At 43.5% G+C, this 17,915-nt stretch overlaps 1 protein-coding gene across 4 annotated transcripts in view; it reads left to right on the top strand.

Annotated features, from left to right (window-relative positions):
- srgap2 (SLIT-ROBO Rho GTPase activating protein 2) overlaps nt 1–17,915 on the top strand; it is a 58,118-nt gene that overhangs the window by 19,583 nt on the left and 20,620 nt on the right. For 2 of the 4 annotated variants that reach the window (XM_004545080.6, XM_076883928.1), the window contains exon 2: nt 14,387–14,579. In XM_004545080.6, coding sequence (XP_004545137.1) covers nt 14,387–14,579 — 193 coding nt within the window. Of the gene's footprint in view, nt 1–13,325; nt 13,484–14,386; nt 14,580–17,915 lie in introns of those variants that run through there. The other 2 variants (XM_004545079.5, XM_004545078.5) reach the window with 2 other exon arrangements.

Raw genomic sequence — 17,915 nt, forward strand, 5'->3', positions numbered from 1 at the left:
TTATAGGTTAAGTGCTTATTGGTTAAAAGGATCAAAAACATGAATCACAGTCTACATCACACAGAAATCTACAGAAATCTGCCACTGTGACAGCAAACTACAAGTAGACATGAAGACTTGGACGATAAATGGTTTTTAACCCTGTATCAAGTCTGTGTGATTGATTACTATTAGCATTGAGTGGATGTCATTCCTATATGGGAGCACCAGTGTCTCGGTTTATTTAGGTATCTGACTACAAAGAGTGAAGGATTATGGGTACCAGACGTGCTTTGTGCAGACCGAGTACCAAATAGCCTGATGGGGGTGATGCTCTGTGTGTGAGAGTTCACCACCTGTGGGGACAAGTGCAAAAAATACATCAAGGAACAAAGTAAAAGCATGAGAAGGGCAGACGGTGGGTTTAATGAATACTTTTAATTGATTCTTTTTTCAAATAGTCAATTTTTTTAAAGTGAAGTAGACTGTTCATCCAGCACGTCTGACTGTGCTGATGTTCTGACATTGAATTAGAGGGTGATATTTGAGATGCTGATTTGAGGTGTTATGAGTATGTGTGAGAAAGTAAAAATAACAGTGTTTTTGTGTGTTTGAGGAGCACAGAGGTTGTGACACGTAGGGATGGGTATTGATAAGCCTTTAACGATTCCGATTCCATTTTCGATTCTGTTTAACGATTCGATTCCTTATCGATTCTCTTATCGATTCTTTTTTTTTAAAAAGGAGAACACTAAAGTCGATTAGCTTAGAACTGTGTTTTATATCTTCTCTTTGAACAAGATAGAAATTTAGGAGTAACATGGCCTTACAAACCCAACAGTGAGATCTTAAGAGATCCACAGCCTACGGCTCTTCAATGGGGTGTCACAGGGTCCCCAGGAAAAAAAATGTATATGTAAAATAATAAAATAAATATTCTCCTGTAGCAATAACAAAGTTTAACATAAATTATTCTGTAGCAATTACACAAGAATATCCAGTAATGTCCCTGCCTACAATTAAACACATTCACTTACCGAAAATCGGGGGCATCTGCTGCAAATGGGTGCAAGCCTTTGACCACAAACTTAGACACTGCTCGGTGACATTCGTCTATCCTGGCCTGAAAGGAGACGCTACCGGTAGACTGCAGCGAGAACTGCCAGCATCTGAGCCAGCCAGACTCTGTCTCTCTCATCATGGTTATCTAAATGCAACGCACAGTAATAGCAGGTTTTGTAATAAGGTAAATCGCGCTAACATAATGTGCAATGCTAATTGATTAGTTACCTGCAGTATTAACGGGAGAGGACGTGGAAACGCTACCGCTGCTGCTGGGTTGAGCTTCGCTAGTCCGGAGCGGATCAAAAACACGACATTCGTTGAACGCAATCGCGTGTTTTTTGAGCAAATGCTTTTGCATATTCGTAGTGTTTCCTCCCTTTGATGAAATCTCTACTTTGCAAGTATTGCACGTTGCCCTGTTGTCATCCTTTCTCATAAAGTGTAACCAAACTTTTGAGCGTTTGTGCCGCTCAGGCGCCGTGTTTCCTACTGGGTAAAAGACGCTACTCAACGTGATGACGTCATTCGGGGCGACTGGAATCGATAAGGGAATCGTTTATAAAAGTGGCAAACGATTCCAAGGAATTGAAACAGTGGGAACCGGTTCTCAACAAGAACCGGTTTTCGATACCCATCCCTAGTGACACGGTGTATTAGCATATCCTCAGGCTTACCCTGCAGTGGCTTATAAACACATCCTCCAGGTATCATTTCTCTCAGACTTTATCTGAGAGAATTCTGACAGGTGAGTTATTTCTGAACCGTGTTTTCTTTTTTCTTTTTTTTCTAGGTTTTACTTCAGAGGTACAGTGAAGATTAGCTTAAGGCTTACCTGAGTGTACAGTGAAAACATGCAGCCTGTAACACTAGCCTATACAATGTCTTTGTCCTGAGAGTGAAACGGTATCGGAAGAATCAGGTCTGGAAATTGCCTGAAGTTGCACTTTCTTACTTTATTCACTCAGCAACAGAAAAGAGCTTAAGTTACTGAACTTTAACTGACCCTAATTTGCTCTGCTGCAGGGAGGTTCTTTTTTTTTTTTAGATCTTTATTTGGTAAACCCCCAATCACGAATCTGCCATGTGCAAGAATGTCCTGCTAGGTGTGCAAAAGTCTGCTTTAGTTTGATGCATTTGTGTATGAAAGGATGCTGTATCTTCATTATGAAGAAGTTCAAATGACAACCTGTCCTGTGCTTTTAATGACATTTGGCCAGCTGCAAACTGTTACAGAATATCAAACTTAGAAGGTGTGAAAATAAATTATTTTTATACTGCTGGCCAGGTCAGGAAGTTCTTGCATGGTCTCTTGGTTTTTTTTCTGGTTTTGCATCAGCATACTGCATTAGCATCTCTGTACCTCAAATCCTAAAAATATATGTATAGAGTTCTAACAAGCTTGAGAAGTATTTAGTATGATCACCTTTATTCTTCAACACAGCTTGAACTCTCTTAGGCAGCTTTCTTGTTGTTTCTTTAAGTATTTTAAGTAGGGTTCAGGAATAATTATCCAGACTTGTTGAAGGACATTCAAAGCTCGTGTTTGGATGTTGGCTGCCTTTTGTTCTGTTCTCTGTTGAGATGATCCCACACTGCGGGGAGGCCAGTCCATGACTGATAGTGTTGCATTGGGTGGTTTTTTTACTAGGTATGTTTTTGGTAGTGTGTTTTTTCGATCACTGGTATGCTGAAAAATGAAGCTGTTGCCAATCAGATGCTTTCCAGATGTGTTGCATGCTGGATCAGAATTTGACCATATATCTGTGTTTATAATTATGAGTTTTAATTTAACACAATTCATTTTAAGAGCCCCAGCACTGCTGGCTGAAATGGACCCCCAACAGTGACGGGGGCTTTCAGATACTGTTCCTCTGCTGTAGATTGTGTTTTAAGGTCAGCTGCTTTTTCAGTTTCTTCTTTGGTTTTTGTGTTGTTTTGTTTCTCAGGGCAAATTGCACAGCATGCTAAAATGCTAAAAGCTCAGACTATTTTATGCCTCTCAGACTGCTCTCAGACATATTTCTGTTAAAAAAGTGTGAACTAATGGTGTACATTTGTGGCAGCCTGCTAGTAGCAAATGGCTAAAGATACAATTTAAAATTGGTTCTGCGCTGCGTTGTCTGTTATGTGTAGGTACAACACTGGTTCATCGCTTAATTTAGATGATTTTTTTTATGCTTAATGGTTCACAGGTCAATGAGTTGCTGAACTCACGAAAGAGAAACCTTCCTTTAAAAATGGTGAGGACTGGACTGAAGTATTGTGCAAGACCGCTTTTAAAAAGTTACAAGAAAATCTGGCTCCATGGACACAAAATATAAAGAAATGAGACTTAGACTTTTTTATTGTCACTGTGCAGTTTCTTGCACAGCGAAATTGAGGGCTGACTCAGGACTTTTGCACAGTACTGCTTGCAGTCTATGATTATTGTAATCTTGTTTCACTCTCATAGCACTCTCCTAAGCCTGCTGAAATGAATAACCTGACTTCTGTGTTTTCTGTAATCTCATTTGCTGCTTTCCTTGGTAGGTCAAGAAGCCCAAAATATTCATTAAAGGGCTCAGCGCTAATGGAAGAGGGAAAAATGAACAGACAGAGTGTGGACAACTGAACAATGACCTAGCCCCCTTTTACAAAATTATCTGTTTTCATGACATGGGTACTTGGATACACCAAATCTGATAACCCATGATCGGAGCCTCATGGGTCAGTATGTGCGCTTGTGACTCTTCCTGCCGTCCTTCAGTCACTGCCTCAAATAGTTGGTTTTGTCTTCAGGACACTGTGATTCCATCGCACTTGAAGCAGTAACGTTCAGTAAAAATGTATTTAAATACTGTAAAAAAGTGCATTTATTGGCCGTCTGTGAGAAGTCTCTTTTGTAACCCTTCGTTGATGATTGGATAATCCAAACCAGTTGATGCTGCAAGCATCTCATTATGTCTGCACATGAAATAATTATGTTTAAAAAAAAAAAGGGGTGTAAATGTGATAGATGGAAGCCAAGTGTCTAAAATGAAAGCTGGTTAATTGCTTTCCCCCAAGTTACCCATCCTAATCGCAGACGTAGGACTGTTGTTGTACATTGATTGCTCGGGGTGTAAGAAAAAGTTGTCCTCACCGTCTACTCTCTCGGTCCGCCCCAAGGAAGAAGAGTAACTGTTGTTTTTTTTTTATCGTGAAAATCAGTGGAAAGCCAGTTAAAGCCCGAACAGTGCTGCAGGGAAGAAGAAGAAGAGGAGAAACAAAAAAAAATCCCTGCGAAGTTTTTGTGCCGTTACACAGAACTGTGTGTGGTGGTTTGTTGTGCTGAGGTGTGGAGTTGTTGTCTTTGCTGGTAGCCTCCTCTTGGAGCATGGCCCAGTTTCTATCGCTCTCTCTCGCTACTCCCAGTCCCTCTGCAGCAGTTAGACTCATGTCTGATTTCCATAATGTGTAAAAATTGCATGCATGCACACTTGCACACAGCAGAGAAATGACCATTGCACTAGTGGGTTGGAGAGATGTGTAGAGGTAGAGGTAGAGGCAGAAAGGCAGGTGACCGCATTAGCTGCACTGCAGTCTAATTGTGACATACGCTGTTTCCATCCACACAGAGGATGTTTTAATAATACGCGTGTACATATATGTTCTAAATACTTCTATCCCCCAACCAGTGATTACTTTCCTTATCCGTTATTGTTTTAATCGGTAAAATGTAAAGAAAATAGTAGTAAAAACATCACTACATTTTTCCTAGAGTGTCATTTACCATCGGTTTACCAAAATATAAAAAACTAACAGAAAAAAAGAAGAAGCAGATTTTAAAAGCCCGAACAAATTGCATTTCCTTTCTCCACAAACAATACAGACAGTCAAAATATGCTGTTGTTTTTCTGTTGATAATCGAATTCATTATTAAACCGCTCTTCACAGCCGAGTGGTTGTTCTTCAGGGATTTTTTTTTTTTATAATGGAAGAATAAAGATTCTTCCAGGAAAAAAATAGAATGCTGCAGAGATTTTTAAGTATATTTCTGCTCCCTTTTCAGCACCACGAGGCATGTGGCATCTTGTTTCATTATATTTAAGAGAAAGCAGACATCTCGGGAGCTGTTGTCTCCTAGACTGATATGTATGTATAAACAGCACCCTACTATCATAAGTTGGATATGTGGTTTAAAACATGGATAGATGGATAAGATTAAAAATATAAAAACAACGTCTATTTGATTTTTGGGGTGAGCTGTCGTTTTATATTAGGACTCATGTAGTTCTGCATTCCTTTATCTTGCGTATGTGCCCCTCCTGTTTCGAAGAGAGCTGCAGCTGAAGGCTGTGGCGATTTGACCTCGAGTCGGATGCGCTGATAGCATCTCATGTTATCATCTGCTGCTCTGGGTTTCATCCTTTGTGTGATGGTGCCCTTTGCTCTTTTTCTCCTGGCCTCCGTGCCTTCCGCCGGCGCTCGGATAAAGATCAGCAGCCATCAGCAGATACGGCCTTTAACTCGTGTGTTGCTGCCCAGCCTCTGCTCTCAGCTCTCACTGCGTCCTATCTTGATCTCTATCATTTTTCCTTCAGCCTTTTTCAACATGCCACTGATTTCTCATGCAGTGTCGCGATAAGACTTTGCTGCATAAGGACATCCATACGAGTCACTCACACGTGTTTAGTATCATGCAGCATTTCCTCGCTGAGAATATGCATGTGTGTTTCCCCTCTCCTGTGCGGCAAATGCTGCCATAGCTCTTTATTAAATGACAGAAAGGTTTCCATTACGCACTGTGTTAGGCTTCAAAGCCGTGATACTCCTCTCGGGGGGGCCTTAACGTGCACATGCCTACACAGCCCTCAAGGTCCCTGTGAATCATTAGTGATGACTGGGCTAATTCTTACTGAGTGAAATAAAGATGAAGATGACTGCACGACTGATGACTGTTTAATCTAGAAGTAAGAAATGATTACATGCTGCCGCTCAATCGCTGGGATTATGACGAGTGTTAACACGCTAATAAAGACAGGGAAGAACCTTTACCCGCCCAGTGATGCTTCCGCACATGAAAGGCATCCTCTTCCCCATCCTTTGCTGTTTGAAACTAGCCTTGGATGATTGTGGTAATGCTTGTTGCTTTAAGAGAGTGTTGCCTGGAAATGTCGAGGCTGATTTAAGTTATTCCACGCACTGTCAGACAAGACCACTTGCACAGACAGACATACACTCAGTGGGCTTCTTCCCATGGTTGTGTTTTGGATTAGTCAAATCTCCTGACTGGCTGCTAAGCTGATTAACATGGGGGGGCGCGTTATGCACTGGCCATTTTGAAACACTGGAAAGGGTGTGGACGCACATGCACACTGGGAGAGCTCAGCTTAATATTGCTGTTGGCTCAGGGTGATATGATATGCGTGCGTGTGGGTTTTTGTCTGATACCTGTCCATACCTCCTCAGACAGATGGCATAGAGCTCTATACTGTAATAGTTTGGATCCCTGTGGAGAGTGTGTGTGTGTGTGTGTGTGTGTGTGTGTGTGTGTGTGTGTGTGTGTGTGTGTGTGTGTGCCTGCCAAAGCTGGAGAGTGTATGAGATGGAAACAGAGGGAGAGAGAGACGGAGATGAGGCCTGCTGGAACAGACTGAGGCCCAGATGGCTGTGTCCAACAGAGACAGGAAATAGAGGTGACACCAGGTGGATGGTACCCTTCAGCATGAACAGCATCCACAAACACACATACACACAGAAAGGACACTGAAATTAGCCTTGAGGCCAAGAATTCAAGATGGTCAGTCTCAAATCTTGTGCGTTGCTAAATTATAGGATAACGTGTGATCTCATTTAGTGCCGCTCATCTCGGTTGAACCGAGAAGTTGATCACAGACTCTGGATATCTGATTGCTGATTAGGTTGTCTGTGAAGTCCAGTACCTACACTTCAATAGCATTTTAAACTAAACTGGAAGATAATCGTTATTCGCTTCTTTACCAGAATTGCTTCCCTCCAGTTCCCGCGTGTGTGGGACCTACCCCCTCCCCCAGTGCCGTTCTCGACTGGGTTAGTGGAGCAGGCGGTGCCTGAAAGGGAGCGAAAGAAGCTAGTTAACTTTTGATAAGCAGCCTTTTTTATTATGCGTAGAAACCCCCAGCCCCCAGTCTTTAACCCCACATTCTGTCTGCCACCACACAAATGCTTGTGTGCTGTGCACGCGATGGCTAGAAAGAGATATGGGTGTCAGGAGAGGTAAATGCAAAGAAGTAGAACATACTCCTGGAAAGCATGACTGCAAAAAGAAATAACGATCTGGTAAAAGAATAGACTCTGCAGGAACACTTAGAAACAAGCTGAGCGTTCTTTGGAGCTGAAACCGATAGTTGTAACCAGCTGGTTGACATGGGAGACTGACCCCCTCCAGTAACTTTGCAGACCCCTGACCCTTGACCTGTGCTCTTTGCTCACAGAGTGCAAGGAACCCTGACGGTAGCTTGCATGGCCACAAAAAATGTAATCGATCATAGAAACGTCCTCTGTCTTTCCTACAGTTGCACATAAAGCATCCTACTGTCACGTAAAGGGTTAACGACTTCCTGATCTGACCACAGAGGTGTGGAGCAGTGCCGTGGAATTTACCCCCGCTGAGTACTAAACCCCCTGCAAAAACACCCCCCCCCTTCCTCCCCGTCACCTCTTTTTCATGTTTCTCTCACACTGCCTCCCCCTCTCCCTGCTCCCTCGCAACCACCACCAAAGAGGGCATCATGGACAAAGAGTAACAGTTACCAAGCAAAACTCAGTGGGGAGGGGAAGCGTATCTCCAATATCATGGTATGACTAGTAGTTTTTTCAGAAGTGCTTTTGTCTTATTTTAGCATTCGGTCACTTTGATACTTAAAAGCTCCCATTTGATGTCTAATCTTCTGATGTAGTATATCTGGGTCACTGAGAGAAGCATGCTTTTCCCCCTTTATTGCTGAGAGCTGGATGGGAAAGTTAATATAGGAAACCTAGAAGAAGTCACCGCATCAGCACACACATAATACATCATTTGCCCCCTTTGGGTCTTTTGTAGATCGTATAAATGAAGAGTAAGATTGCCTATTGATTAGTGAGTTTTAGGAGTGCTGATATACAAATCCTGTTAGCGCTCAGCCATGCCTTAGAGGCTGTTTCCTTGCTTCCAGGGTAGAGGCTTTATGAAAAGCACCCTTAGATTTAATATAATGTTAAACATTTTTTTGTAATATTCTACTTTGCTACAGCGAGAGCAGAGGTAGAGTAGGTTGGTGGAGATGAAGAATGAAGAAATCTGTTAAGTGTTGCTGGAGATCCAAAATACTTTCTTTACAATTGTGAAATAAATAAGGCCTCTCTGACGGCAGTGTTTAATTATCGCCTGGGTCAGAGTGACGTAAATTTGGTCATCAAAAGAGTCGGCAAGAGGCTCTGTGCAGATGTCACTCTGCTATAATGCAGCAACTATGCATATGTTCTCCAGACTTCAGATAAGCAATAAGCACAATATGAACAGCTACTCCCCCATAGCTGTCCGGACGTGGGGCCAATCACTGCTTGAGTTTGTTCGAATGCAGACACACGTGCACTTGTGTTTTGGATTTCTAAACGCTGACAAAGAAAATGATAACCCTGCCTGCCAAGCAATCAAGCTTTAATGCTGCTTTGCTATATGAAAGTGTGTGTGCGTGTGAGAAAGGTCAGGAGCTTGCATCCTCGCCTTCCCGAAAGTATCACTATATATTCACTAGCATTATGACGTTAGTTGAAAAGGGAAACTAATAAAGTACCATAGTGACACCAGTAAACGTTGATGTTTTATGCCCTTTATTCGTTTATGCCCGACCATAGCCCAGCGTTTATTTCTCTGCCGTCGAACTCGCTGTCGGTCCCTCCTCTCCTCTGCTGAACAGTACATTTGCAGCGGTTTGGCTTCGGGATGGTTTTCCATGTCTACAAGTCGCGAAGCTTGTTAACTTGCCTTCTTAAGACGACACTACTTTTCCTAAAAGTTTTAGGGTCTGGGTGAGAGAGGAAATGCCTCTATAACTTTTAATGTATGCGTGTGTGTGTGTGTGTGTGTGTGTGTGTGTGTGTGTGTGTGTGTGTGTGTGTGTGTGTGACAGAGAGTGAGACGCAGAGAGAAAGAGTGAGAGTGTGTGTGTTTGTTTTTGGAGGAAATGTCCAGACCCAAGAAAAAGGCATTGGCTGGAATCTTTCCATTCCTGCAATAGCTTTCCCTCCAACACTTACTGTACTGTAACTCTATCCTTTCCTCCCCTCTCCACAAGTGTGTGTACGTACGTGTGTGTGTGTGTCTGTGTGTGTATATACACTAAAGCAGTATTAGTTTGACATGTCTGGAACTAATAGAGTCCACCCTGCTGAAGAATCTTATTAGGAAATACTACCTGCAACTTGAGGCTTTAGTCTACCTACTCATTCAACGGCCTAAACATCGTGTCTCTGTTTCACTCTCACTCACACACTTTTGACTGCCTTCAACCTGTAAGCCCCTGGCCCATCTTCTCTCCCTCAGTCCATCTTCTCTCTTTGGTTGCCTGGTTCAGGGTTGGTGGGTTATACTGGTGAACTCCACAGCTGCCTGTTTTTCTTCAGGGCCTTTTAGTCTGAGAAAAACACAGCACACACACACATCAGTCCAACCCCTACACTCCCTCTTACACACACGTACACACACATATGCTTCCTGTAGTTGTTTTAGTATAACCCTCCCCTCTCGTGTTGCTCCCTGCTGGTAATAAACTGGTCCAGCTGACTTCCTGTCAACTGTGTCCTGTCTTCCTGTGTGTATGGGATGAATGGTCATATTATTCACACTGACGCAGTGCCCGCCCTCTTACTCACCCTTTACACTACTTTGTGCTTTTTCGTCCCCCTCTCTCTTCTTTTCTCTCTGCTTCTTTCATTCTTGTGAGGACAATGGTATGAGCTCACAGTGGTACAAAACCACTACCACCCCCCTTCTGCTTCCCCTCCTCTTTTATAAGCTTCTCCGTAGCCTGTGCTGCAGTATCAGTCCCCAGAGCAACAAAGACCAGGCCTTACTGCATAAACACAAACGTAGCAAGAAGAATGGGTAATATTGTACTTTGCTGGGAGCTACATCTCCTAATGTTTGACTTGGATTTCTTAGTCCTAGTTAACTGTACTGTGTGAGTGTGTTCTTGTGTTCCTGCTGTGATTACTGATTACCTGGCCCACAGTTTGTAGGCCCAGAGCTTGCAGAGAGATAATCCTGATGTATACAGCCAGGTTTTCTACTCTATATTAACATATTTCTCACCTTGCATTATTTTGCTCCAACAAAATAATGTCACATAAATAATGTCTGCAGAGAAAGGAAATGGGAATTTCCATACTTGAGCACACATAGAACGTGGTTACCAAAAGTAATAGGAGCCGTAAACCAGAACTTTACTGCACCCTGTAAATCAACACAACTGTGTGGACTGTCGTAGTTTGTCATTCCTCTGTTGTCTGTACTCTCTGTCACACTCCTTCTCCAGCCACTTCAAGCCTTGTCTCAAACACTCATCACATACTTGTAAACAGTTGTCGTGCGTGCGTGCGTGTGTGTGTGTGCGTGTGTGCGTGTGTGTGTGTGTGTGTGTGTGTGCGTGTGTGTGTCTGGAATAATAATATAGTAACGGAGGGGGACAGAACTAGGGCGGGGCTTCCAGGAGCAGGCTTGAAAGCTGCTGTCAAAACAGCTCAAAGTGACAACTTGGACTCAGAGTGTCACATTGCTGTGTGTGTGCGTGAGTGTGTGAGTGTGTGTGCCCATAGCCCAGGGTGTTTTCAGGTATAATGAGTCCTTGTAGCATTATGTGTAGCTTCTGTATGTAGGCCAGTACACAATGGCATCCAGGGCAACCATCACTTTTGTCAGTTACAAAACAAAACGGCGTTAAGCTGGTGGGAAATTTGCTGCAGAAATAACTCTAAGCAAAGGAAATGATGGGGGAAAGCTATGTTTAGCCTTCACGCTGTGGTTGTCTATGTACTGTGAACTTCAGGTCGATGGTTGTAATGCCTTTTTTTCTACTTTAATTTCCTCCTCAGTGGCCATCCACGCATTAATATGCAGCGACACATCTGTCTCAGGTTTGAGTTGAGGCAACACAGACAAGCTGCCTGCACTCTTAGTCCAATGAAGTGCCACCTTACTCAGAGTATTCTGTCTTCATCCATCATCTATTTTTGCCGTCTTCCTTTTTCTATGATGATGTATCATAAGCTCTGATGTACCATAGGGAGACGTGGGTGTAGATGGAATAATCTAAATGGGAAAAAGACATTGAACTCCTCAGATTTCACTGCTACTTTGTGAGCTCACTAATCTTCCAGGCATATGATTTGCCCTGATATCATTTATACACAACCGTCTAACTTGCCCAAACACACCAACAAGTGGCTGCTATGTCTGGAGAGAGTCAAAGAGATAAATGAATAATAAAGACTGATCCTGAAAAAAGAAAAATGCAGTAGTGTGACTATATTCTATTGGGAGACAAATACACTATGTATGTTAATAGAAACCAAAGAGAGGATTAGCTGCTTCAAAGGTAGCAGTCATCTCTGCCTTTTCCAAACTGATCCTGTTTGTGAGTGTGGCTGGACGGGCGAACAGACTGAAAAGCGTATGGACGAGGCTCGTGCAAACAGAGCCAGACAGCCTTCAGCACTACAGACAGAGGAGGCGGAGGGGAGAGAGGGAAGAAAAACAGGGAGAAGAGCATCAGTAAAGTAGAATCCCAGAGCCTGATTACAAGACCTGCTCTCATCTGCCTGGAAAATGTGACTGGACTGTCTGGAGGGGGTGGAGGCGTCACATTCCAGTTCACATCCCACTTCACATCCCATTTCTTACTTGCTGGGGGATGATAGTCATTGCAGAGGGATGAAACCGAAGGGAAGACCTGTGCTGAATCTATTTGACTTGCTGCCTCTCCTTTTTGTTGTAGCAAACTCCCTTTCACTAAGCAAACGGCTTCTTTTGGTAGTAACGGTATTTATATGGTTAAAGACGGAAATGCATAGTGGTGGCAAATCGAATGAAAAGGCAACCCGCATGTTTTATCCCCTATCAGTCATGCTGACATGATTTGGAACCACTTGACCCTTTGTATTGACACATCTGAGTGATTACTTTAACTACGCGGCATGAGAGGTCAGTGACTGGTATGAAAATGCTCTCACTTACACGTAATGTCTTTTGTGCCCTATGAAGCTGAACACTGATGGGATATTTTCTATAGGCATATTTTACAGTGCCCCCCTCCCCCAATACAGGATGGCTTTATAACCCTGCAGTAGAGTTTCAGGGGCTTGGAGAATGAATATCAAAGCTCAATGAAGCAGTTCTGCTCACATGTGATGAGACTTTATGGTGGATTTTTCCTTTAATTTGTCACCCGTCTGTGCTTTTTACATCCCCTTAAGGAAATTGTGTCGAGCAGCCAGTACCAATAGGGTTTAGTGGGGAGAGCTCATGTAACGCAGCCATATATTTTATAAATGAAGCATGCCGTCAAACTCGCTCTTCATCCTAATGTAAATGTAAGGGGCCTGAGAGGGGTTTCAGGGCTCAGTGCACGGCCTCCCTATTAAATTAATTTCCCCCCCATTAAATCTGCTTTCTAAACATTTGGATCACATGGGACTCACCTGTTGCTTTTTTTTTTTTTTTTAATTCCCTCCTGTACATATCCTCCACCCCTCAAGCTGTTTCCAGGCTGATAACCATATGCTTTCTGTCACCTTCTTACGTTCCTTATGGATGGACAGGTTTGTTTTTGTTGGAGGTGTTGTGTGTTGTCGTCGTGGATGGGCTAATTACAAGGTTTTGTGTCACAGCCTTAAGGGGTGGGACATTGACTCACTCTGGATCATTGACAACGGCGTGCGACGAGAAAATTGCACACAAACACGCACGTATGCAGCCGGCGAGACAAAAACACATGTTGTGAAAGCAAATGTTCACACCAGGTCATTAGCACTGACACAGGCTCGGTGTGTGCATTCCTTTGCCCCCCTGCCCACAGTGTCTTAAAACTCCCTAACTCTGGTTTTTGAATCAGTAAAGAACGGCAGTGGCCGCTGGCTGGTGGCACAGTGTTTAGGTATGTGTTTATGAGACAGAGCGAGAGAGAGAGAGAGAGAGAGAAGTGGGAGGAGTGGGGTGCTCACAGACACATTTAGAGATCCCACTTCTCTTTGTGGTAATGAGAAACTGCACTCTCAGCTGTTAAACACAAAGGCAGCATCAACAGTCGCTGCTGGCTGGACAGGCAGCTGACTGCATGACTGCGCGTGTGTGTCTATATGTGTGTGTCTGAGTGTGTGAATATTGTTGAAGGGAATCCATACATCACTGAAGCCAGGATGGAGACCAAAACCATCCGCTTTCTGTACAGCCAGCGTTGTAGAGGTATGACAGCTGTGGTAGATTAGCCATGATGACAATTAGAGAAATGCGTGTGTTGTTTCCTAACTCGTTTAAGGGATGCAGACTGCTCGGCATTGGCAGGAAGCTATGGGAGCGTAGCATTAATCTGTCAGCTGTCAGGACTGATCCAGCTTATCACCTCTGTGTGTGTGTGTGTGTGTGTGTGTGTGTGTGTGTGTGTGTGTGTGTGTGTGTGTGTGTGTGTGTGTGTGTGTGTGTGTGTGTGTGTGTGTGTGTCCTTGGCTGTGCAGAAGTGCTGCTGTGTATGATTTGTGTCTCCTGTTCTGTAGCTGCAATGAGCAGGATTCTCCAGAGAACTTTTTTGCGGCCCGTGATTGAATACGGTTACTGAATGTGCCTGCACTGAGTGCACTCTATTAATTTGAGGGCCAGACTGGAGAGCAGCATGGAAGGGCGAGGAGGGAGGAGGCAGGAGGAAAATGAAAAGTGATAAGCTGGGATAAATGACTGCCTCTGGAGATATGTCTGTGTGGAAGATGATATCTGATCCCGCACTCACAGATGCACACTTATAAATATGATGATGCGCACGCACACGCATGCTTAGCCGTCTGTGCATTGCGGACGGGTGGGAGGGGAATGGAGTTCAGCCAAGCCAACACAGTGCCAGGTGTTTTACTGGAACATCCAGTCATTCAGTCAGCTGTAAAGGGGTTGTTTTAACATCTTACACATCGTTGTGAAATGTGTGTTAATGGTAGTGGTGTATAGCCAACGGCAACATATGAAAAGGCCTTTGATTTTTAGCAAAGACCGATTGCACATTAAACATCGATTCGTGTGTTGATTTCACCTGGCCCATGGCTATGTTAACCAAAAAGCTAACGTCATCTCTGACTCTACTCCTTCCTTTTACCCTTTCAGAGGTCCGTGCTCAGCTGGTGGAGCAGCTCAAGTGTTTGGACCAGCAGTGCGAGCTGAGGGTGCAGCTGCTTCAGGACCTGCAGGACTTCTTTCGAAAGAAGGCAGAAATTGAGATGGACTACAGCCGCAACCTGGAGAAGCTGGGTGAAAGATTCCTCACAAAGACGCGCAGCACCAAGGACCATCTACTCAAGTATGAGAAAATCACACAGACAGCACACGTAGTTTTATTTTGACAGTAAGCCTCAGGTTATGGCTTTTGGTCGCATACGTGTATTTTTAAGTGCCTGGGGCAATTAATATCCTGCCCCTGTAAAAGTCCCTATGTGAGACAAAACTGACCCAGCTTCCATATTTAGCATTTAAAGAAAAAAAAAAAAACAGCATTGCTTCAGAGACTGGTGACTTCCTTCCTGATAAATGTGAAATAGCTGCTTGACTTGTAGCTGCGTGCACACTGCATTTTAAGGGCTCCTTTCGACTGTCTTTGTGGTCCTGTGAGTCAGTGTTCGTGTCTGAGGGAGGGAAATGACAACTTTTGCCAGAAATGGTCAGGTGGTGATTTTGTGCTCTATTTTGTAGCGTCTTGCTGTGAGTGGATCATTGCCCAAACCAAGGATTCGCTCGCTCTCTCTCTCTCTCTCTCTCTCTCTCTCTCTCTCTCTCTCTCTCTCTCTCTCTCTCTCTCGCTCTCTCTCTCTCGCTCTCTCTCTCTCGCTCTCTCTCTCTCTCTCTCTCTCTCTCTCTCCTGCTCTCTCGCTCTCTCTCTCTCTCTTTATGAAACTACATAAGTTGCTCATCGGCATTAGCAGCCTCTGGTGCTCTTGTAGAATTGTCACTTTTTGAGTGGGGAATGATGTAGCAGTCTGCCTCCCTGTAGGGAAGGATTCACTGAACTGCTAGCTATTCATAAACTACACACACACAACATATCCTATTGGATAGTACTGCCTCACTGCATCTCACTTCCATCTTTTACCTTGTGAACAGGAATTTGACCGCCAACTCTGAGGATTGCTAAATGCTGAGATATAATACACAGGTTTATGCTGGCAACAGCCTTTAGATGCAATAGTACATATAATGGGCGATCCCTGCCGTTTAGCTGAACAAGCAATAAGCTCCTGTTGTCGTTACTGCAGTATCATTAATACGTCATTAACCAACCCATAGGGACACAAATAGCTCCACTAAATGTCTGATGACTTGTCACACAGCTGTGTGTCATCTGTAACTGCTTACTCTTAAATGAGCAGAGACAGCCCTTTCTGCAGAAACAATATCGTCATCCTTCTGTGCGTTTGTCTCTTTCGTGTTCCCTGCTAGGACTGAAGGCCCAATTAAAAGAGTCACATGAGAAAACAAAGAGACACACAGATTCTGTAAATTGAAATTTACCCTCATAGGGTTTCAAACCAGCTTTCAGGTTTTTTGGTTTTTTTTATGTTTGTCACGAAGGCTTTACATTAAGGGACAAAAACAAGCATTTGATTAGACAGAAACAGAATTTAGTACTTTGATTTGCATTGCCTTGATGTAATTAAGGCTATCGTACAGATTAATATGTTTGTCTGTCATGCTCAGAAAATGGGAATTCATTCATGGAGCAGCAGCTTATGTTCAAATGCTAATTGATGCATTTTGTTAATAATAATGGACAGATACAGTGTTTAACCCTGTGTTTGTGAAACTAACTGGTAATAACAATAATCAAAAAATCATTAGCAGAGGCGCTTTTAGCTACCAGCTTTTGGTTTTAGAAGTGTTAGAGGTATAGCTCATTTCCACAGAAATGATCTTTTGAATTTTCGATACTCTGGATTTTCCAAGTTAACTGAAACTGTAACAAAGGACAGGGACTTTTTCCTGCTCAGCTTTTCTATATTTTCTTTGACTTCCTCTAAACTATTACCTCCTAAATACCAGCCTTCCTCTTTCTTCCATAGAGTGACTGTTCCCTTTTCTTAAGCACCATGCACCCTTCCAGAGATATTAATATCCCTGCTGGGGGCAAACCCATGTTTACGTGCTCTCTCGCAGACTCAAAAGGATCAATAGGTCCTCTAAACGAAACCCAATTCCGACCGTGAGGACATACCCCACATCACACACAAATTCACTCGGCCTCATACACACCCTCCAGCCCTGATCAATACTGAGACAGTTTCAGATTGTGCGATGCATATTGGGGGGGTGGGCGAGGGAAAGAAGATGATGAGGAAAAGGGAGAGCAATAAACAGAAGAGAAGATGTAGGTTACCTGCTCGACTGGAGCTCCAGCAGCAGCAGGTGTTCTCCCATCATATCCACTAAGTCATCGTAAGGCACCAAAAGTATGACTGAAAACTGTTCAGTTTGTAGTTTTCATTCATTTCTGTGCTCTTCTCCCACCCCGTTTGCTTTTCTTTTCTCCCAACATCTGTGTATTTAACAGTCTTGCTGCATCTGCTGCTGCTCAGTCCGGGTGCCATGCTGGAATTTCAGTTATTTTCCGGCTATTTGTGCTTATTTGTGTGTGTGTGTGTGTGTGTGTGTGTGTGTGTGTGTGTGTGCCCTTAGGCTGACAGGCTGATTGGTCACATGGAGAAGCCCTCACAAATTGTGCACTCATTCAAAGCCTGCCCTTATGTTAAATATTAGGACAGTTTGACTGTTAATACGATGCAGCCTCTTGCACAGTCCAGTACTTGAATGAGATTTTTTGATATCTGATCACATGATTGCATGACCACCCATGGGATGAAACAGTAAAAATCCGTTTTATATGTGCTGTTACTTTTTAAGTTTAAGTCCACGGCTTTATCTATTTGCTCCATTAAAATACCACAAAATCAAAAATCATGCACCAGGAATTAAAATCAGTTTTCACACAGATTCATGAAAGCACATTTTAGCTCTCCCAGATTTCACATATTGCCCCGTTTTTCTTTTTTTGTCATTTGTATTGTCTAGTGTCACTGTCTAAATCAGGCGCTCAAGTAATCCTCAAGCACAGATGCATTGCTGCAAAAGCTGTAATGCCTGCGAGGAAGTAATGAAAATAACTTCATGCGGGGATGAAGCCTTTGTAACAGTATGGAACAGCATCTGCACCATGTGACCTAAGGGGGGCCAATTATGTTTCAGTGTTTACCTTGCAGTAGCTGAAGGTCAGAGAGGGATTTGGATGATATTTCACCCAGTGCCGCAGTGCCATTGCCATGGTTATCGCTGGTGGATTCAGGGTGACGAGTCACATGGTGGCGTTGAGGCTGTCTTCTTGAGCTTACGGAGGAACTGGAGTCACATTTTGTGTTTGTTGTGCAACCAGTAAAGACAGACGCACCGGACATGAATCAGACAGAAGAGAGAAGTTTGAAAGGAAAGTGAGGTACATCCACATAACAAGTGCGAGACGGGTTCCAGTATTGAGGTGGTGCGGATGGATTGTCTGTTAGACTCATGTAGTTAGTCATATGACATTGAGACCAGTGTCACCCAGTACCAGTTTATCACATCACCACCATTGAGTCATCTCATTCGAACCACC

This window comes from Maylandia zebra, linkage group LG5 (genome assembly GCF_041146795.1).
Source record: "Maylandia zebra isolate NMK-2024a linkage group LG5, Mzebra_GT3a, whole genome shotgun sequence".
Classification (NCBI taxonomy): domain Eukaryota; kingdom Metazoa; phylum Chordata; class Actinopteri; order Cichliformes; family Cichlidae; genus Maylandia; species Maylandia zebra.